General features: G+C 46.5%; 1 protein-coding gene across 1 annotated transcript in view; it reads left to right on the top strand.

Annotated features, from left to right (window-relative positions):
• The first annotated feature begins 11,764 nt into the window (after positions 1-11,764).
• CCNC (cyclin C) overlaps positions 11,765-22,352 on the top strand; it is a 249,084-nt gene continuing 238,496 nt past the window's right edge. Inside the window, exon 1 of the mRNA XM_078648206.1 lies at positions 11,765-11,971. Within this exon, the coding sequence (XP_078504332.1) occupies positions 11,940-11,971 (32 nt within the window). The 5' untranslated portion in view covers positions 11,765-11,939. The remainder of the gene's footprint in view (positions 11,972-22,352) is intronic.

The raw sequence follows: 22,352 nt of genomic DNA on the forward strand, positions 1-22,352 counted from the left end.
GGGAACAGTGGTTCTGCTTCCTCGGTGGTATCAACAACAGTGAATTCTATTAAAAGAAGGTTAGGCAGACAATTGCTCCATTAAAGTAAACATCCAGAAGCATTAAGATTAGGCAGGCAGTCGTATTACATCAAATAGCTTTTAACTTTAAGGTTTGACTAAGTCATTAGCTTCCACCTCCTGCCAAATTATTTCCCTTCTCTTTCAAGTTCCACGCTTGCTGGGCTCTGTGAGGAACAACACTGTTTGTAGGATTTCTTTCCACTTGAATTGGGCTCAGCCGGTCACAATTCCCCCTCCCCATCCTGCACCTTCATTGCTCCTTCCAGGATGCCCCGACCGCCTCAAGCGTTAATCAAACTTTGGCCCCAGTTATGTAACGAAGTCAGTAGAGGCACTCCTGAAACCTGAGGCCCCACCCAACTCCAAGGATCTTACCGCTAATTGAGTGAGGAGTGGCTGGTGATTCTGCGGTCTCCTACCCCGGCCACTCACGGTGAAAACAGGTTGCGGGAAGTGAACGTGGTGTCAGGCGCTCTCCATCCGGCCGACACAGGGCTCCCTTTTTCCTTCCTGACAGGGTAGCCGGCGGCACTCACTACGCCACTGACATGTGAGGGGCCGCGGCTGCCTAGCAACCCCACAACACTTCCCCGCCTCCTTTCCTCCACGCTGGCCTGACAGGAACCAGCAGGGTTGAAGCTCCGGGGATGCTGGGCCCGCCCCTTGACTCCCCACTGAAGCGCCGAAGGCTGGACCGGAGCCTCACCAGTTCTTTGCGGAAATCACAAGGGGCAGCTTCACAGCAGCGGCAGTCTCGGGGACCCGAACAAAGGCAGGTCTTTCCTTTCTATTTATTCAGCTTTATGGCGGGAAAGAGCAGTGCGCATAAAGCGCGAGGGGCACTTAGCCTCCAGTGGAGATTACGTTGTAGGGTTTTCCACTTTAGCAACTGCGGGGACCCAGGGGGGAAGTTTTCTTATTAGGTTTCCACACGTGGGTCTGCCACTAACAGTCCTTTAGTGAAGTGGGGGCAATTACTGCGGAGATCCTAAGAACACCTTTAACCCACTTCACTTCTTAATATGGGGGAAGCAGCAGCGCAGGTATCTTCAGGGGATTCCATTCACCACCTCTAAAACAGGCAATCTGAGGTCCCTCAGCAACCTGGCGATCTCGATGGTCAAACAGGGGCCGAAGAGTTCTGTTACTTCTCCCCACACTGGTTTCAGATGAAGAGTTGCCGCAGGGTCAGGTCAACAGGCGGGGGTAGCATCAAAAAGAAGGGGTAGCAGCCCCTGGAGGCAATCAAACCCCCTCAGTGCGCCAACCTCCTCAATCCACAGCCTGAACTCCCGCTTGGTCACTACTACACAAAATGGCCGTCCAACATTCTGCCTCATATAGCCTGGGCCCAGAGTGACTAGAGTGGACCAGAAGGTTCTGGAACCCTCATGTTACCCTATGTCCCAAGGCTGTGAAGTAAATCTGGACAGGCCACCATTTTGTGAGAGAGCACCCCTATTTCTCCCATTTTAAAAAGGAGCACCTGCGCCTCACCATTGTGAGAAGTTGGCCTGATATATGATGCTCACTAGTTCTAGTGATCACCTTGTATCAGTCCAAACAACCCTTGGTTGTAAGTCAACCTTATAGACCAGCTATCCTAATGGTAGCGTGGACAAAGCAGTCTTAGGCTAAACTCTTTTGGCATGTGAAGCCCGCTAATTTACCACAATATAACCCCTTGAATACCAGATGAAAGGACACCACACAGGTTGTTATGAAAATAAACAGTATATTCATTAATAACAACACCTCTGAACTCTTTATGAGGTCAGAGGGCTAAGCACATGGCAATCTCTTACGAAAAATACGACAAGTTGCACAAAATTACAATGGTGCCCTAGAGGCACGACAAACTATATACTAAGTAAGTGGAATGTGATAGTCGATAAAAAGAATGGAGCTGTCCAGAGGCTGGAAGTTCGCTAGGACTACGCTATCTTCACCTTAGGTAAGTAATAGGAGGCCCACGGGACGCGTGTGCAGAGTGTGAACTCACACGCGAGATGCGTAACAACGTCTATGGACAGTACAGTTCAAGTTAAAGGTGAGTACGGACAATCCTGACTAGCTAGGACTAAAACAACGGTGGAACTGGACACTAGGACAGTTAAACTACCCTTGAGCACCGAAATGCTCTTGTTACCTCACCCACGGGCTGCGGGTGCATAGGTGTCAAAGTGTGTCGGGTTCTCGCGTTGAAGTCTATGGAGCCTGGAAGAAAAGATGCTGCAGGCGACCAGGAGGAAGATGTCCGGTGCGATCCAAGGGTGGATCGGTGAAGAAGAGGACCTGAAAGCAGAGGCAACAGTGTTCAAAGTCACTAGCCAGTGACCGGTGTGGAACCAGGAAGAAACCAGATGCTGTCGTCGCGATCAGGTGAAGAGTGGACGCTTGACTCTGCAGCCACGTGGACCAAGAGGTGTCTTCGACGACCAGGATGGAGGCACGAGCTGTCCCACGCAGGCTCTCGCTGTCTGCGGTGTCGGATCCGGAATTGGAGTCAACAGGCCTTGGCAAAGGCAACCCACGCGGTGAGTGGAAAAGACGTCTGGTGCGGACTAGGAGAGTCCGGGGTGCCCCTCTTTTGGAAGGGAGCAAGGGCCAGTCTGGAGCAACCAGACCAGCAGTGAAGATTCAAAGGTTCGTCGTCTAGGAGGCCACTAGCCAGCTGGCAAGTGACCAGACAACGCGTTGAGCAGCAAACAAGCAGAAGGGCCCCACGCAGATCTCGTGGAAGCTGGAGGGCTGATCTTCGGTGCAGGGGCTGCTCGGGGCTGGGGCTTCTCAATCCCCAAAGCACTTGGTCGAGTTTACCTCGGGAGTCGTGCTGGAAGCGAAATGCAGGTTCGTTCAAGATGGCCGGTCCCACGTGTCTCGTCGCACCCATGGGTCTCAGCTTTGCTGTAGATGTGAGTTGAGGTCGGAGAGGTCTGGGAATCCGGGTCTCGTCGGGCTCTGAAGTCTGGATCCTCGAGGGAAGACGACAAAGTGAAGCCGCTGGACGCTTGATGGTGCCTGCAGTTGCAGGGTGAACACTCCTTGTCCACAAGGGAGATTCTTCAGTCTTCTGTGGAGCAGAACGTCGAAGTCCAGAGTTTCTTCTTGTAGAATTGTTCAGGATAATCTAGTCTGGATCCTCGAGGGAAGACGACAAAGTGAAGCCGCTGGACGCTTGATGGTGCCTGCAGTTGCAGGGTGGACACTCCTTGTCCACAAGGGAGATTCTTCAGTCTTCTGTGGAGCAGAACGTCGAAGTCCAGAGTTTCTTCTTGTAGAATTGTTCAGGATAATCTAATTTGGAATGGGACCAGCTCCTACCTTTATTCTCCTAAAGGGGGCTGCACTACTGACTAGGTCCCTCCCCTGGGTGGGACCAGGAAGGGGGGTGGCTACACCCCCTATCCTTTGTCCTGTTTCCCGCCAGAGCTGGGGCTGGAGAGCCCCAGCAACTGGTTTGAACCGGTGTATGCACAGGGCACCTTGTGTGCCCCAGGCATGTCTCATTCCTTTCAGGCCTGTCCTACCCAATACACAAAGTCCTGTCTGGGGTGGTGCTAGCACCTCCCAAGGCAGGAAACCCTTTGTCCAAGCCTCCCTCGCTGGAAAGACTCCCAGCAGCAGGAGGTCAGACTTGTGTCTGTGGTGGCAGCATCCATTTTGTGATGCCAAGGCTCGAGTTAACTTTAACCGGGGTTTACAGTTACATACATGTCGTGTCCCTCTAGAAGGGTGGAATGCTACCCCCGTCGCCAGAATTGGCGAGGGGGTAGTATTCCAATTCGTATGACACCTTACTCGACATGTTTTGATAATGTTATACCAGAGTTAGCATTTAACCGCGAGGTTGATAATGCACTTAAGAGTATATGGTATAGCGTTATCATGGAAACAGCTAAAGGACTTGGTTCCGAAAGCTGTAGATAGGCTCAGCTCATGCTAGAGCACCATCTCACATAATTCCAAGCACTCTGCCTTCAGGATTGATAAGGCCTGCCATAGGAGTGACTGATAGGAGTATATGTGTCCATTTTAGGGTTAGATATAGGTATACTATATCTATAGCAAAGGGTGATTACACCACCTTGCCCCCGCTGTAATGCAGCCAGTTGTGTCAGGTTTAGATGGCCAGCCAGGGGTGGCATAATACTTGCTTCAGCCCCTGGTAGGCCCTGGGTACACCTATGACCTGGATACCTAAGGTATACTGTACAGGGACTGATAAGGTGACTCAGTATCCAATTAGATATGTACCTAGGGTACATGGAGTCCATTTTAACAGAGAGAGCAGGAAGCCTGGGGTCCTGAATAGCAGGATTCCAGGCCAACTAAGTCAAAAACCAGCAAAACACCAGGCAAAAAGTTGGGGGTAACCATAGTCAGATATCCACCTTCCTACAACCATTAATCAGTAATGATGGTGCACCCGGAGTTTTTAAGCCAACACACAAGAAATACAGTGGACACAAAAAAAATGAGAGGCAGAAAGGGAGAAAAATAAGGAGGGACCACCCAAAGGGCTGACAGGTCTAACAAGCTCTATATAAATGCAATTAGCTTTGTGTAAATACTGGGAAAGACCAACACATCTGATATTCTAACAGTGCATGCATATCTCCTAAACAGGGACTGAACAAAGTGAAAAGCTCCCTTTCTCAAGTATGTGTGAAGTGCTAACAAGGTGTGAACCTTTGTTTCACCTCCGCTTCATTTGCATCAGGTATGAGGCTCTGTCTGCTCCCAGCCAAGAGACTTGAACAAAAGGAGGCCTGATGACCCCTCAAATTCGGCCTTTGTTATGGGCCCAGCTGGAGTCTTAAATAAGAAAGTGCAGTCCCCAACTGCAAGTAGTTGCTTGTTGCAGATGGAAAGCAGACAATGTGCAGGCGCTGCTGAAAGTGTCCTGGGTTTAGATGGACTCACCTCAAGAACGGATGTATGGGAATAAACCCTGGGTGGGTTATCCGTGCACTTAGACCATGCGAGAGAAGAAATCTTGAAACTCAAGAAGGAAGACATCTTAATAGCAGAAAGGATGGAGACTTTGAAAAATCACGCTAGGCGCAGCAACATCCGCATCTTAACCACTTGGATGCTAAGGTGTTTTATGGCTTTGAATGTAATTTCCATTGAAGTCAATGGAAACTCCATGACGAACTGGGCTCGTCATGAGCGTCGAAGGGGTTAAATGTACCAGAGGGTAGCGAGGGCTCGGATATCAAAGGCTTCATCGTTCCACTGTTAGTGCAATCTCTAAAACTGGCTCAACCTGAAGAAGAAATAGCTAGAGACATCCACCCCGTACACAGGGAGCCCTTCAGGCGAAACCCCCCGAGGACCAAGCCGAGGAAGATCCTTGTGACACACCTACACCATCAAGGAGCAAATCCTCAACTTAGCGTTAAAGCAGAAGTCTCTTGAGCATAATGGCTTTGATTTTCAAATACGGTCTGATCTATCCAGAGCCACTCTTGAAAAACAGTGGGAGTTGGGCAGAAGAATGGACTCTTTTCGGAAACTCAGTGCCACGGTTCAGATGGGGTTCCCTGCTTCTCTTAAAATAATGTTTAATAACAAGATGTTCAATATCCGCTCAGTCCAGGCAGCAGATGACCTGTTGATGACTTTTCAGGGGGATAAGGGCGCTTCCGGAGGCTCAGGTTGATCACATACAAAGTTAGGTCTTTCAAGCTATAGTCCACCTCGAAAGGTCACAGCTTCATTTCTCAGCCTTCCCCCTGTTCTCCCTTTCCTAGCTCTATGCTTGATTTATAATTCATGATTGGAGGGGTAAGGGGCCGCAACACCATCAAGGAGGCAAATGTATATAATGTGTATGTACATTTTCTTCCTCTCTTCTCTAGACACTTAAATAAGCACCCAAGTAAGCACAAGTCACAAGGCATGCGGGAAAAAAAAAACCTTTACCTTTAACAAGTACAAAAAGCTTAAAAAAATAAATAAAAATAAATAAATAAAAAATATATGTCTCTAGATCAGGCACTCACTTTGCAGTGGTTGGGGTAGGGTAGGAGGTACCACCAACCGGATCTGTTCCGGTTAGATAGTACAAGGGTTCCTCAGGGGAGGGGGGGGGGGGAAGGTTGGGTCACAGGGGTGTTGGGGTAGGGTTTTAGGTTAAAAAAACTAAAAAATTTCCTCATTTTCAGATTGGTTCCATTTAGGCTTTTTCTTAAGTAGTAATGGTAGTAATTTTTTTAAGGCAGTTGCTCCTGGCGGAAGTGTAGGTCTTTTTTCCTTAGTGTTTTTCATTTTATAGGAGGGAATGCAAAGAATGAGTAATCTTAAGATCCTCTCCTGGAATGTTAATGGTCTGCGCGCCAAACCAAGGGCAAACAGGATTATACAATATTTGCGGACATCGATGCGCAGATCATTATACTCCAGGAGACACATTTAATTGAGGCAGAGATACTCGATCTTGTGAAAAAGAACTGGTGGATGGACATCTCGGTATCTACCTCCAAATCACTAAATATAAGGGGTGTGACTATTCTGTTCAAGAAACCTATTAGCACAAGAATAATAACACAGAAAGTAGACCCCGGAGGTAGATGGGTGATTACCACGGTAGATGTTGGTGGGGCACATCTGACGTTGGCGGGTTTCTATGGACCCAACCAGGACGACCCTGTACCCTTGGAGCTCCTATTTTCGCATTTATTGCATTTTACTGAACCCATTAATATTGCGGGGGACTTTAATATTGTGCTAGACCCTGTTTTAGATAAGACCCCGAGTAGTAGACAGCGGATACCGTCTAAATCTAGAGCGCTACTGCATAGTTCTATGAATCAATACGGCTTTGTTGACATCTGGCGGGTAAGAGCAGGCACTAAATCAGGCTTTTCTTTCCGCAACTACAAATATCAGCATCAATCTAGAATCGACTATATTTTAATAAGTCGTGACCTGGTCGATTCAGTTAAAGATATTCGTTATCTTCCGTCCCATCTGTCAGATCACTCCTCTGTTTTTTTGGAACTGACAGGTGTAACTAAACCTTCCTCTAGTTCTTGGTCTTTTGACCGCTCCTTTCTTTCTTCATCGGAAGATGTGCTTGCTATTAGATCTGAAGCACTTGAATTTATGCAAGTAAATATCGGATCTGCAGAGCCCTGTATAGTGTGGGATGCGTTCAAGTGTTGCCTCGAGGCGTAATTAAGAGTAAGGTTGTATACCGGAGGAGACAGTATGTGCAGGAGGTTGCCTCTATTGAGGCTGAACTTCTTGCAACCCAAGCTGAAATCGATGCCACCAGCGAAGTCTCTAGTATTATCCATACATCACTGCAAGCCAAATTGGTCTCCCTTAAAGATAACTTAGCTTCCGTGTTAAACCATCGCATTTTGCAAAAATGGGAAGCGAGCAAATTGGCTCATTTCGAGTACGGAGAAGGGGCCAGGAAATTATTGGCCTGGAAGTCTAAGTCGGACAGGGCACGTAACATCATTGATTCCGTAATAACCAGCCAAGGAACTGTCTCCTCAGACATTGATATTAGAACCTCTTTCAAAGAATTCTTTCAAAGTATCTATAAGGAAGACAAGAACATTAATCCTGAAGATATAGAGAGGTGGCTGGATGGCATCTCACTTCCAAGCCTATCTCCAGATCAAAGTGTCTTTTTGGAAAGTGAGGTAACCAAGGAAGTGGTAGAGATGGCAATACGGGCTAGAAAGGGGGGCAAAGCTGCTGGGCCTGACGGCCTGCCAGCAGAAATATATAAGATGCTTGCAGAAGAAATATCTTCCCCCCTTGCTACCCTGTTTAACCAGATTTTATGAGAGGGGGCTCTTCCACCACCTACATGGAGCAACGCTTCTATCACACTCATATTAAAACCAGGTAAACCTGCTTCCAATTTTGGCTCTTATCGCCCTATATCTATATTGAATGCTGACTATAAAATCTTTGCATCCCTATTGGCAAAGAGGTTGGGCCAGATTGTCCCCGCAATTCTACATCCCAATCAGAAGGGGTTTGTCAGAGGTCGTCAGCTCTTCGAGTTAACGTACGATTTAATAGGGCAATTGACATGGCCACTTCAGAAGCAGCCCCATTGGCCATTCTCACGTTGGACGCCACAAAGGCCTTCGACAGGGTCAACTGGTTGTACCTGTCGGGGGCCTTGGCAAAGTTCGGTGTGGGTGAGGGCTTTCGTAGAGCAGTGCAACTGTTATACCATAATCCATCAGCACGGGTACTTGTTAATGGGGGCCTGTCTGACTCTTTTGCCATCACCAGAGGAACCCGTCAGGGCTGCCCCCTATCCCCCCTCTTATTCGACCTCTATATCGAGCCTTTTGCTAAAAAATTACGTGACGATTGCAATATTAAGCCTTTCAGATATAGAGATTGGGAGAAGAAGGTTGCGTTATACGCGGACGATGTCATGATAATGACATCTGAGATTAGCACCGCGTTCCCGGCAGCTATTAGCTTGGCCCTGGAGTTTGGCAAATTCTCCGGATACAAGGTAAACGGAAATAATGGTTTGGAATGATGACGTGACCTGCATCAATGAACGACTTAGCACGAGCCTGCGATATTTAGGGCTGAATATTGTTAAAGATATCTCTTTGACCACGTCTTCCAACTTTTTGATAATTGCGAAAGAGTGTCGAAAACTAATGAGAGCTTGGATGCATCTTCCCCTCTCCTTATTAGGCAGAGTTAATTTGGTGAAAATTTCCATCTTACCGAAGGTTTCTTTTTTGTTCAATACAATCCCTCTTTTTTTTTACCCTTCCTTGTTGGCTAAATTACAGGGCGAGATAACCTCCTTCATCTGGAAAAACAAGAACCCAAGGATAGCTTGTAAAAAGCTAAGACGCCGTAGGGATAAGGGGGGCCTGGCTGGTCCAGACTTACAGATCTATGCATGGGCATTACAGCTGTCTCATGCTCGTATGCTTTTAAAAGCGCCTACAGGAGAGGGCATTGGTAGTTTGTTTGAAGCACTATTGAAGGGTGAAGGAATTGGGCAGTTTGGATTTTTGTTTAAGTTTGGAGATCCCAAATTTTTCAAAAAGGTGAAACTGAAGGTTCCTGTTAAAAACGTAATAGGCTGGAGTGGCCAAACAAAGAACAATAAAAAAATAAAAAATAAAAAAAAAGGGGGTAGGAGATATGTGGGTAGATCTCCCTATTATCTTTAACTAATAAAAACCTATTCAAGCAAGGCAAAAAATGGACAATCACACAAAGTCATATAAAAGTATACTCAATAAGCCAATGTTGGTCAATTGCAAAAATAGTTGGTTTTTTTTATTTTTATTTTTATTTTTTTTATTGTTCTTTGTTTGGCCACTCCAGCCTATTACGTTTTTAACAGGGATTCTTGTTTTGCTGATGCTAACCCCCTTCCCTGTCATATACCTCAGGGGTACCTCCTTCTTTTGAATTCCAGAAACTGAAGGTTCTACAGGGCCTGGCAAGAACTTGGGCAAAGATAAGATCCTTAACCAAACTGGGGTACTATTCTAGCAGAGCACCAATATGGGATCTTCCGGTTGCCCCAGGCTGGTTGGGCGACACACTTGCTGTACCACTTAGAGAAGCTGGGATAGTGGCTTGGGGGGACCTCTTCGTGGAAGGGATTTTGCTCCCTTGGGAGGACTTAGTCCGCATAGTTGGGCCCAAGATTTAAATATATACAAATAGCTAGCTGGGCCCATGCATTAACATCACAAGCCTCACGTTTTAATAATTCGCCAATAGGGGGAGGTAGTTATCTGGAATCCCTTTTAGTAGATCAACCACCTGTAAAAAAAAGAGGTCTCTTTATGGTACTCATTAATAATGGACGAAATGGATGGAGAATTCTGTCTCCCAGAACAACTGTGGGGTACCCTGATGCCTGACTTCAATGTAAATGATCTCTGGACTATGTCTTACAAGGTGTTGTGAGACCTAGTTAAGCCTGCATGGCTTCGCAGGAACCACCTGTTTACCCTGCATAGGGCATACTACTCTCCACAAAAGCTCTCCAAGTTTTGTGCAGGGGGCTCTGCGGCGTGTGCAAGGTGCGGTCTCGTAGAGGCCTCGGACTTGCATATGTTTTTTGAATGCCCCCAATTAACTCCATTTTGGGACTCAATAAGCAGCAAGCTCTCGACCATCTTGGGATGCGCAGTAGTTATGGACCTGCGGTTAGTAATTTTTGGAATAGTGGTTCAGACCCATACCATGGCAGGGAACCTCTGTTCTATTCCATGCTGGTGGCCCGTAGAGAAATATGCAAACGTTGGAAAGAGCCCTCTGCACCCACATTCCACGACTGGTACACAGCGCTTTTACAGATTTCAAAACTCCATCTAGCCAGGGCTGCGAAACAAGACAAGAGAACGTTTGGCACCTACTTGATTGGTCTCATTGAGAGTGCTGTTTTTTTTTTTCCCCCAGTTCCGATGATTATGTTGCCTTGGTACAACCTCGCTGCTATTTCACTGGGCCGCTCCCTACCCCCCCCCCCCCCTACTCGGCACAGGGTCGGCTGATAGCATCTGGGGCAACCTGAGATTGGTTAACACCTGCTAACTGGACAGTGGGGGTTGGATCGGGAGGGTGCCCGCTGCTGCTGCTGTTGGGATCTCGCGCAGACAAGGTATTTATTTCCCTACCAGTCTTGACTGTGGCAGCGCGGCGGCACCCCCCCATCGTCCTTCTCCCTTGCCTTAAGTTGTTAGTAGTTTGGAACCATGGCAGTAAATGAGGAATACATTTTTTTTTTTAATAATTAAATAAATAAAGTGTCCCGGGTTTTGGAAATTACACCAGCGCAAGTTCAGTATATTATTCATTGGGGCCCAATTTCTTAGCAGGGTGGACGGCATTCACCCTGTGAAAAAAGTGGATGGACGCTATCCAGTCACGTGTACCCCCGACTCGTGCCCTGCGTTCCGGTTCACACACTGATGCAGCCTTGATGTTTATTTCTCATGCGCCTTATGAAAACACTAATGCTGTCTTTTGTTGCATTAGTACAACGTGTCTGTTTTAAACCGTGCAGATGTTATAATGTACATTGTGTGGCAGTAGTGACTTGGGCCTGTATCATTAACAGTTGCAGTGGCCGAGTGGCTGTTTTTAAGCATGTGCACAGTCTAAGCACACATTTAGAAATTCTCCGAGTTAGAGCAGGATATTCAGCAAAACGTGAAAACATAGAGAAATGTTTGCCTCTTTCTGTTTTCGGTGCTGTGCTGTATGAAAATTGCTCGTCGTGGCGCTTGGACGTTAGTTAGCAGGTCGTTCCGAATAATAAACAGTCTGACTCGCCAATGAAGGTGATGTCAGAGGATGTACATGGTAATGCCTTGCAATTTCAGAAAATAGAGAATACACATTTTTGGAAGTTCGGGTTGTAGAGGGTAACCCCACCTACACCTGAGAAAGCATTGTGTTATAAGAATAACTATTTGTGAAAGATTGACACCATCCAAAACAGAACTAGGTAGTTGACTGTCGGAATAGAACAACGTTATTTTTTCAACCGTAATGAAGACTGTCGGGCTCACCAATTTACGGCTACTTGAAGCAGGCATTTTAAGTTAGGTGACTGCTTGGGAGAGCAGCGCTAGGCGTCCAGTTTGACCTGCTATGACACCAGGCACGCACAGATAACCCGAAGCGTGCACAACGTACTCTACAGCCATAGCCGATGGGCCGGGCATGCGCAGTAAGAGTGGGTTCACGTCGTTCCGTGACGTTGGACGTCTTCGGTCCCTTCCTCCCGTTAGCACCGGAGCCGGTGTTCTACTTCCGTGGGGTGGTACAAGCGCTGCCTTTCCCCGGTAGCCAGAGGCTCGGGCTCCGGTGCGGGCTGCCAAAGCCCCTGCAGTTCTTCCATGGCCGGGAACTTCTGGCAGAGCTCGCACTAGTGAGTGCAGCGACGGGCGATGGTGTTACGTGCTTCGGAAGGGGGCGGGGCGTTAGTGTGTGTTTTAATACTTGTGGGTCTTATGCTCCTTGCTGTGGGGTGCGGGTTGTGTGCCCTGTTTAGGGAGTGGGTCTCTTCTCTTTGGGGGAGGGATAGTCGATGTTTGTGCGTTCTCCTTTAGTTTGAGGTTTAATAATGCTTTGAAAATGCGTTGTGCTTCTTTGGGGTTATATGCTTTGTTTAGGGTGGAAGGTGGAGGAGAGCGCCCAAGTACTCGTACGATGCAGCGTCTGGTCTTGTGTTGGGGTTATATTGTGATTTACGAGGAGTGGGGATTTCTGTTCTTTTTTGGAGGGGCTGCTAAGAGATACTTCAATAGTATGTATTTGATATTTCATTGGGGCATGTTGAGTGGGTTACTACTTATGCGCGTTATTGAGTTCTTTTTATTTTTGGAGCGCACATTTCAGAGCTTGGTAGGGTAACAAATGCTGCGTTCTGATTGGCGAAAGCTTAGTGGTGTTTTGAGGATTGAGTTCTCTTGTGTGGGATTAATTAATGTATGTTCTCTTAGACCTTGTGGTTCTAGGGAATGGAAGGGGGAGGAAGTCTTTTGTGTTTGTACCTATTTTGGAAGGTGTTTTCATGTGGTTGGAGGAGTTGAGAGTGGATGAGTTGAGTGACCGTTTTGGCCAGATTATTCTGAGTTATGCGGCAAATTTCATTTGTGGTATTACCACTTGCGATAATTACTGCATGCTCGCAATTACCCCAGCCAAATGACTTCAGGTACCCAGAAAGGCAAAAGCAGATTCCACATTGTTATATTTTCCCTGACAAACTGAGTAGGGAGATGTATAGATCACATTCAGCAAACAACCCTCAAGGGGTAATGGTATATACTGAGTGTGATAAATAACACTGTCTTTTTGAGCCACCATGTACCTCTTGCCTGCTCTTCCGAAAAAACTGAGTTATTTTACTTTTTAAGGGATTAGTAGTCGCCAGAATCGCAGTTAAGCAGGATTGCTGTGAAATGACCAAATCAAAGTACACGTTTTGTACAGAACAAAATTCAGTGTAAACTGCATGTAATACATACATTACGCCATTTAAGTGTCTTTAACCAATACATCTAGTTAAGAATTCACTCAGCTGCCAAGTGGCCCCATGTCGTGACTCCCTAAGTCATTACTGGCTTTATAGACATTGTATCCTGGGATACTTTATTGAGTTTTATAGAAAAACAAATACACCAGCAAATGACAACAAAGAATATAACCTAGCTAGGTACAGGTCTCATTGTCCACCAGGTGATGGTCGGAAAATGTAGAAATCATGAAAGAGCCTGAACACTGTTTCTAGAATGATTTGAAATAAGCATTGCCCATACAACTCTTGATTATATGTTAATACAGGATAAGTACATAGACATATATAAGCAAAAATAAAGATTCTGTCTGATGTAAAGATTTGGTGCCGAAGCCATTCCTACTGGAATGATGGACCACAGTATTGACCGTAAGAAATAAAGAAAGGATAAGTAATAAGCCATTAAGGACTAGGTAACAAAGCCATCCTTTTAACTTCGATCTTGTATGTGTATGATAGGTCAGCACTACAGTAGGCAGCTAGTGGGATAAGAATCCAAGGTGTGCGATGAGGATACATTAGTACAAGTAACATCATGAATTCATGGGGGGTTTCATTTTTTCCAAATATTCATCCAGTTTATTCCAAATACGGGAGTCTACTGATATACAGGGACAATGTTTTGGCAGGATCGATCAGCCCCTCTGATGCGGCAACCATTTCCCCCATGCCTAACTTAAAGTGTTACTAAAATCCTTCCAGTTACTTCAGATCATTTGGTGCACAAAGGTAAGCATGAGATCTAGTACTAGTGTGTCAAACTTCTCCAATGTGCATCGTCCTTCTCTATAGCATGGCGAATAGGGTATACGTAAAAATTTTCGGAGGTGTTGCATTAAAAAATTCTTGAATAAAGGTGTAAATTCCATTCCAAAATTGGTGTTTACACTGGCACTCAAAGAACGTATGCGAAAGGATACCTGAATCTGATTTACGACTCCAGCAAGTATCGTCTGGTGAAAATTGATTTTTTTTAGTCGTTCAGGTGTCTAAAAAGTTCTTAGCAAAAGAAGAAATCTTGCCTATGCAAGATTGGATAAAATTATCGTGAAAAAAAAGTAAAAGACTAAGTCCTAAAGCACATGCTCTTTGTGAAGGGTTTTTTATTATGTATAGCCCACTCTTATGACCATTTATCCTTTTTAGTTTTCTTAAGAGGGGCGTGTGAAGATTTTAATAGGGCATATAGTTTGGAGACATTGTGTCCTCTCTTTTCAGTTTTGTTTATTAAGTCGACTATAGATGGATCTTTGAGGATAATTTTTAAGGTTGAGATGGACACTTAATTTGAGGAAATTATAGAAATCCGAATTATCCACTCCATAGAGGTGGTTTAAATTCTCAAAAGACTTCCGCTCTTTTTCCGAACCCAAGTCTCTGAGATGTAATAAACATTTCTTGCTCTATTTGTCAACTGATGGGTGGGCCTAGCCTAGTTGTTTGAAATGGATGGCGCCTTGGACTTTGGGTGATTTCCGAAAACGACTTTCAAGATAGTTTCTCTGGTGCACGTTATAATATTGTTTTGTACAGTAGGATTGGGTTTATCAGTAGTAAGTACGGCTATGAACGACAGGTTATCTATTAGGAGGGTTTTTCAGATGACCCTAGTGTAGAAGAATAATCAGCCGTTTGAAACCATTGTGTTCCCTGATTAAATATGAACGCTGTAACCAAAATTCAGAGAAGGGTGGACATGGAGCATCTGGAAAAGGTCCTGTACCGATGCTCCAAAGAACAGTATGAAATACAAAAGGGGGTATTAGTTCCTAAGAAAGATAGAAAGGAGTGCAGCCCGTTGTGGCTGCATTAATGGGGTGTGTCTCCGAGAAGGAATGAGAGGGTGAGTGGAGAGAATGATCCTCCTGAGTATGTTGTGCCCTCACACACCCTTGCGAGTGTAAAGCGTCATCATTGGGCACTGCTCCGCGTGGGGGTGGCGCCTCAGTCCCTCACGGGCCCTCAAAGAGGGCACTTTGGTGGAGATCTTTTAGGAGGTGCCGCAGTTGTGCATGTGGGTATGAGGGGCCAGGTGGTGAAAGTGAGGGTTAATAAAATAACCTGTTGTTACCCAAACGTATTTATTGGTGGGTACAAGGGATTAAGCTAAAAACAAGCAGGGGTGGAGATGCTGATTCTGCTAGTAGAGTGGGGATAGAAACAAATTAATTCCCACTTCTCTCAACCTGTGTGTGGAAGTAATATCACGTCTAGTGGTGCGGGGTCGACATGTTTCGTGCTGTCCAGTGTTACCTAGTGGATCCTTGAGCGCTTCATCAGGACCATGAAAAATAAATAAACTGGAGAAAATAGGGCATACACTCTGGACCCATTCAGTGTGGAGGTAATTTACAAGGGTCACTTCACCCCTTCCCCTGTCCTGAGGAAGATCCGCATTGCCAAGGCATTAATTTCCCTCTCCGGCCGATAGTCTGATCGAAAAGTCAACGCTATCCCCTTCGCGCACCTGGACCATTGCTCCCACAACCCTTGTCTATGTCAAGAACAACTTATTTTTGTTTGCAAAATATATAATTTACAAATGACTGCTTTCTAACATGGCCAGGTTGCATTGAACTGTATATCAAATATTAGTTTTTGTAAATTTATGTGAATATATGCTCATCTTCTGTTTGACAAACTTCGAGTCCTCTTGACGACTCCTTATTTTTGAGCGCTCCTTTCCACTTCTTTCTATAATTCGATTCTCCTTTCTGACCTTCAGGGGTTTGTTTAACCACAGTCTTTCATTTTTTCAATAAATACATGATGATAATAATCATTGCTGTACTGCACTTCATGTTTCTGTTAAAGAATTCTACAATTTATATACGTTTATGAGCTGACATGTAGCAAGCTCTGAATAGGCTCAACGATTATCACCTTGAATAGATACATTTCCAATTGATTGGTCTAGGACCCTCCCAGGAAGAGCAGCCATTGTGCAGGGCACTGGAGGTACTAAGAAAGCAGCTGCCCCCAAAACTGGTTGGAACCTTGCAACTAGAGGAGATGGAGATATTGGTGGACAGCAGACTCAAGACCAGCTAGTGAGATTCAGTGCTGTCTGAATATTCTGCAGCCTCTACTTGAAGCATTTAACATAACATCAATCCCCTTTTATCTGACACCACTTGTGTTTTTCCCCGCCTTTACTCCGTCCTGGGTATCGTAGCGCTATACTGCCAGACTGCTCTTTGCCATTGAAATCAATTGCGCATTGCTCGCATTGCTCCTGCAATTATTTGTGCCTGATTCCTGATTATATTTATATCGTAGCGCTATACTGCTAAACTGCGCATTAATCATTATTCAATTGTGCATTGCTGCCTTTGCCTGCTTAATTTATTTGTGCCTGATTGTGCCGGTGCCACTGCCCACTTCATAGCCATTATTAAGGTTGTGCCTCCCAGCTGCTCCTCCCTCGCTCCGCCCCCCTCCACTATCCACATATGACAGGCGCATTTGCGCACTCACGCGCAGCGAATGCGCCCCATGCGCGCCGAAGGTGCACCAAAGGTAAGCCCGTCTACGCCTGGACCGCACCCAGCGCCATACCCCCTGGCCCCCGCAAAATCCACTCCACCCGCATAACGTACGACGCCACAACCCTCTCAGCACTTAACACCGGCCGACTTCCACACTGCTACCAATCCGCCCCAGGACACACCCATGGACCCTTCACCTGCCACTCCTGCAAGTTCGACTGCATCAGGACCCACACCGAATCCACAAACTCCAAACAGAGCTCCGACACTAACCACCTGAAGTGCATCCTGCTCAACACCCACTCGGTCCACAGACACGCCATTGAACTTTGGAACCTACTCGACACCACATCTCCGGACGTCGCCTTTCTTACAGAAACCTGGATGAACACCTCATCAACACCCGACATCGCCATAGCCATCCCGGACGGCTACAAGATCATCCGAAAGGACCACATCAACCAAACAGGAGGAGGCATCGCCATCGTCCATAAGAACACCATCCGCATCACAACCAGTTCCGACGATAACCTCGCAGCTGCCGAACACCTTCACTTCCAGATCCACACCGACCCCAAAACCACACTCAGAGGCACCCTCATCTACAGGCCACCAGGTCCCCGCACACAATTCAGCGAAGACATCACTGACTTCATCAGCCCACACGCCCTCCCCTCCGAGGACTACATTCTACTGGGAGACCTCAACTTCCACCTGGAAAAGAACAACAATAGCAACACCACCACCCTTCTGGACAACCTCGCCAATATCGGACTCAAACAACTTGTTGACACCCCCACCCTCTATGCCGGGCACACGCTCGACCCCCCAATCTTCACCTCCAGCAAGCACATCTCCTTTAATCATACCACAGCTCTCCATTGGACGGACCACAGCTGCGTTCACTTCAACTACAAAAAGACTACGACCCACAATCACCCACAACCAATTCCCCGCAGAAACTGGAACAAAATTACCACCGACCAGCTCTTCACATAGCTTTACCAAAAACGGCGGTGGAGTTTACCAACCCCACCGCCGGCACCAACGACATCACTCCCTCCCAAGACCTCTGCGACTCTCTAGCCTTGTTCTTCCACAACAAAATCGCTGACATACATAACAGCTTTGGAGACCAGTCCACCCCACCCACCTCCGAACTCAAACCCCCCTCCATCTACCTTTGCGCCTGGAACCCAATCACCACTGAGGACACCATCCGCCTGATGAACACCATTCACTCAGGATCGCCAACCGACCCATGTCCCCACCACATTTTCAACAAAGCAGACTCCATTATCTCACCCCATCTCCGAAACGTCATCAACTGCTCCCTCAACTCCGCTACCTTCCCGGAAAGCTGGAAACATGCCGAACTCAGCGCCCTCTTGAAGAAACCCACAGCAGACCCCACTGAACTTAAGAACTACCGCCCCATCTCACCCCTTCCATTCCCGGCCAAAGTCATTGAGAAAGCCGTCAACAGTCAGCTCGCCGCCTTCCTCGAATCCAACAAATCCCTCGACCCTTCACAGTCCGGCTTCCGAGCCAAACACAGCACCGAGACCGCCCTCATCGCAGCAACAGACGACATTCGAACTCTACTGGACAACGGAGAAACAGCTGCCCTCATCCTACTTGACCTCTCCGCAGCCTTCGACACAGTCTGTCATAGCACCCTTATACAACGCCTCAGCAACGTCGGAATACAAGGAAAAGCATTGGACTGGATCATCTCGTTCCTCACCGGAAGAACTCAGAGAGTCCGCCTCCCCCCTTTTAGATCAGAGGCCACCGAAGTCATCTGCGGCGTACCACAAGGATCATCACTCGGTCCCACCCTCTTCAACGTATACATGAGTCCCCTCGCATCCATCGCGCGCCAACACAACCTCCACATCATCTCCTACGCTGACGACACCCAGCTGATCCTCTCCCTCACTAAAGACCCAAACACCGCCAAAACCAACCTACACGAAGGGATGAAAGAAGTAGCTGAGTGGATGAAGAACAGCCGTTTAAAACTGAACTCGGATAAAACGGAAGTCCTCATCTTAGGATCATCCCCCTCCGCCTGGGACGACTCATGGTGGCCACCGGCCCTAGGAACCGCACCCATACCAACAGACCACGCACGTAACCTGGGCTTCATCCTGGATTCCTCCCTCTCGATGACCAGACAAGTCAATGCCGTCTCATCATGCTTCAACATCCTTCGTATGCTCAAAAAAATCTTCAGTTGGATCCCCACCGAAACAAGAAAGACTGTCACCCATGCACTGGTCACAAGTCGACTGGACTACGGAAACACCCTTTACGCCGGAACCACAGCCAAACTACAGAAAAAACTCCAACGCATCCAAAACGCCTCAGCCAGACTCATCCTAGACATCCCCCACCAAGCTCACATTTCCGGTCACCTGAAAGACCTCCACTGGCTCCCCGTCAACAAGAGAATAACGTTCCGTCTCCTCACCCACGCACACAAAGCCCTCTACGAACTAGGACCCGAATACCTCAACACACGCCTGTCTTTTTACACCCCCCACCCGCCAACTACGATCGTCCAATCAAGCCCTCGCCGCAATTCCACGCATCCAAAGATCCACCATGGGGGGAAGATCCTTTTCCTACTTAGCGGCCAAAACCTGGAATTCTCTCCCCACCCACCTCCGCCTTACACAGAACCACCTCTCCTTCAGAAAACAACTAAAAACTTGGATATTCGATAAGTAAAGTACCCCCCTCCCTCTAGCGCCTTGAGACCCTCTGGGTGAGTAGTGCGCTGTACAAATTTCAAACTTGAACTTGTCCTGCTGGCATGCTCATCTCTGACAGCCTCTTCCCTCCTCTGCCCACAGTTTATCCTCCCTCCTGCTGTCCACTTCTCCTCCTCTCATGCCGACCGCCTTTCCTCCTCTCTAGTGCTGACAGCCTCTTCTTCCCCCTGCTAAAGGTGTCTCCTACATCTGACTGATAGCCTCTCCTCTCACTAACAGCCTATGATGAATCCCTGCAACTGACGTTCACTGGTGCCTTCTGCGGCTGACCGCCTTGATGCCTCCCAACGAATGACGGTTCTGCACCTTCTGTCTGCAACACGTTTGTGTGGAAACCCTTTGTGTCACAACCCTTCGTTCCCTCATGATTAACAGTTCTTGTGCCTCCGCTCCACCCCTGGGCTGACATCTAGTCTCCAGCTACCTTTTGTCTCGCATTTCAGGGCATCACCCGCATGCTTATGGCAGACACCCACTACTTTTTGGCTCGCACGTTTAACGTGATGCCACTTGCCTCTTCTGGCTGCTACTCTTCTCATATTCACAACTCTTCCACTTTCTTGCAGGCAATCTGTTCTCTGCTCAGTAATATTAATGAGGTTGCAATTCTGTGAATCTCATATGGAATGATATTAGTTCTCGCCTGAGACAGTGGTGGTGTTGTCGCTTGTGATTCTGTTTACTTACTGGGAGCTTAGAGGCAACCTGAGTACCTATAGAAATACCACATGCTGTTTTGTAAGCAGTCATTACCAACTTATCCAGCATTCTTTTGATTGGATACGTCAGTCTCTTCTATGTTCTCAAGGAACGCCACTAAGGTTTTGGGATCAATTAAAATTTGCGGTTTTCCTTTGAATGAGATCACATTCTCAAAGGTCAACTTGCTTTTAATATTGTAAAAAAGTAGCTGAAAATACCATCATGTAAAACTTTCAGTGCACATCTGTTCATTCTACGTTTAAACATATATGAAACGGTGAAGTTCAGCACTTATCAACTGGGACAGAACCAGACTGTTCTGTGTTTTCCTAAGTTCCTAGCTCCTTATCTGTTAACATGTGTGACAGGAATCAAACGTTCGTCATTAATTGATTTTAATACTCGTAGGTTTGTAGCATTGTGCAAACTACAACAAATAATCAAGATCCCTACCAGCAATTTTTTTTCTTGAGTGTAAGACAGAATTGAATGCTTTGGACTCTGTTATCTATTTGAACAGTTGCATTTGTCCTGTATTCTCTTAAACATTTCTATTTCTTTCCCAGGCTATGCTGGAAATATAGCATTGCAACAGCTTTAGCGTAGATAATTGAATTGATTTGTATCCAGTCAGCAGTTGAAAGGCTGGAAAATGTGAATAAGCTGATAACAACTGAATATGAAAGACCCATAACAAGACTCCTTGGTTAATATTGTGTAGTTTCGGCCCCCACAAGCAACCTTCTAGTTTTGCACCTTGAACTAGAGGGCACAGAGTCTGGAGGGAATCTTGGTTTGAGTGATGCTACTTATGGGTGATGTTCACCAAGCCAGCCAGACTTTAACTCACTCCAGGAGAACCCCTAACAGTTTCTTATGATATCAGAAACAACTGAGGTTGGTTCCATTCACATTAAAGCTGCAACACATCCCCCTACTTTACTTTACTTTACTTTCTTTACTTTAAACCATTTTATAACGCGCTCCATTACTGGGGAGTATCCTGGCGCGAGACAAGGGAAAAAGAAACAGACATCAAGACTCAGAGAATGAAAGAAAACACATCAGATTGTACTCTTGAAGAGGTGAGTTTTTAGATGTTTTTTGAATGCAGCCACTGTTGGCAAGGAACGCAGATGGAAAGGGAGAGCGTTCCAGGCCCGGGCCACAATCACAGAAATCGACTGACCACCAAGTCTGAACCGCTTAAAACGTGGAAGAGACAATTTAGACAGAGTAGAAGATCTCAGGGTACGTGCAGGGACATATCTGACAAATCTCTTTCTCAAATAGATGGGGCCTTGATCATGGGTTGCCCGGAAAGCCAGCACCAGAGATTTAAACATAATGCGCTGTCTGACCGGGAGCCAATGGAGCGTGCGCATCTCCACGCGCACGCTCTTCCATCTAGGTATGTTAAATAATAGACGGACGGCCGCATTCTGAATAATTTGCAGACGCTGCACCAAATAGGCGGGTATGCCACTAAACAGTGCATTGGCATAGTCCAACCTAGCCAAGATGAGCGCCCGAGCAACCGACTCCCTCGCATCCCTAGGATACCTGTATAGGAAACAAAAATCTTAAATACAGAGAAACCCTAAGGCAAAAAGAAAAAAGTATTTGCTAAGATAAACGTGCAAGCAATGGCAGAGTCAGTGCATCTAACCTTGGCCAGCAGTGCAAACGTTACATTTTTAAAATGTATATTTTTATAACAAGCATATGCCACAAAAAAACCATAAACATGACTATCGCAGACTTGGGTTAAAATAAAAATCACTGATGTTGCATTTTTACCAGTGATAATAATAAAAACAAGCATTTACAATGCAAAGGTTTTGCCTTTGCCAAAGTTAGAGTTATTAGCATTGTAAATGACAAATTGTTTATTTATGTGTTGGTTTTGAAAACAGATAAATAAATGGCATTGTCATTTACAATGTCAATAGTTTAATCTAATAGTCCCTCATACAGAAGATGAAACAAAAATACTCCTGTGGCTGATCCAAGATGTGACTGACACACACCCAGAGCACAGCGAGGGGGCAGGGAAGCAAGCACAGCCAGGGGGCAGGGAAGCAAGCACAGCCAGGGGGCAGGGAAGCAAGCACAGCCAGGGGGCAGGGGAACCAGGGGGCGGGGAAAAGGTTTATTGGTCACCTTTCTATTATTTATTACTATATTGTAGAGCGGAGCTTGCATTAATGAGGTGCAACCTATGCTCAGACATTGTTAACAAGTGTAAAAACTTCAAAA

The sequence above is a fragment of the Lissotriton helveticus genome, chromosome 6 (assembly GCF_964261635.1).
Source record: "Lissotriton helveticus chromosome 6, aLisHel1.1, whole genome shotgun sequence".
NCBI lineage: Eukaryota > Metazoa > Chordata > Amphibia > Caudata > Salamandridae > Lissotriton > Lissotriton helveticus.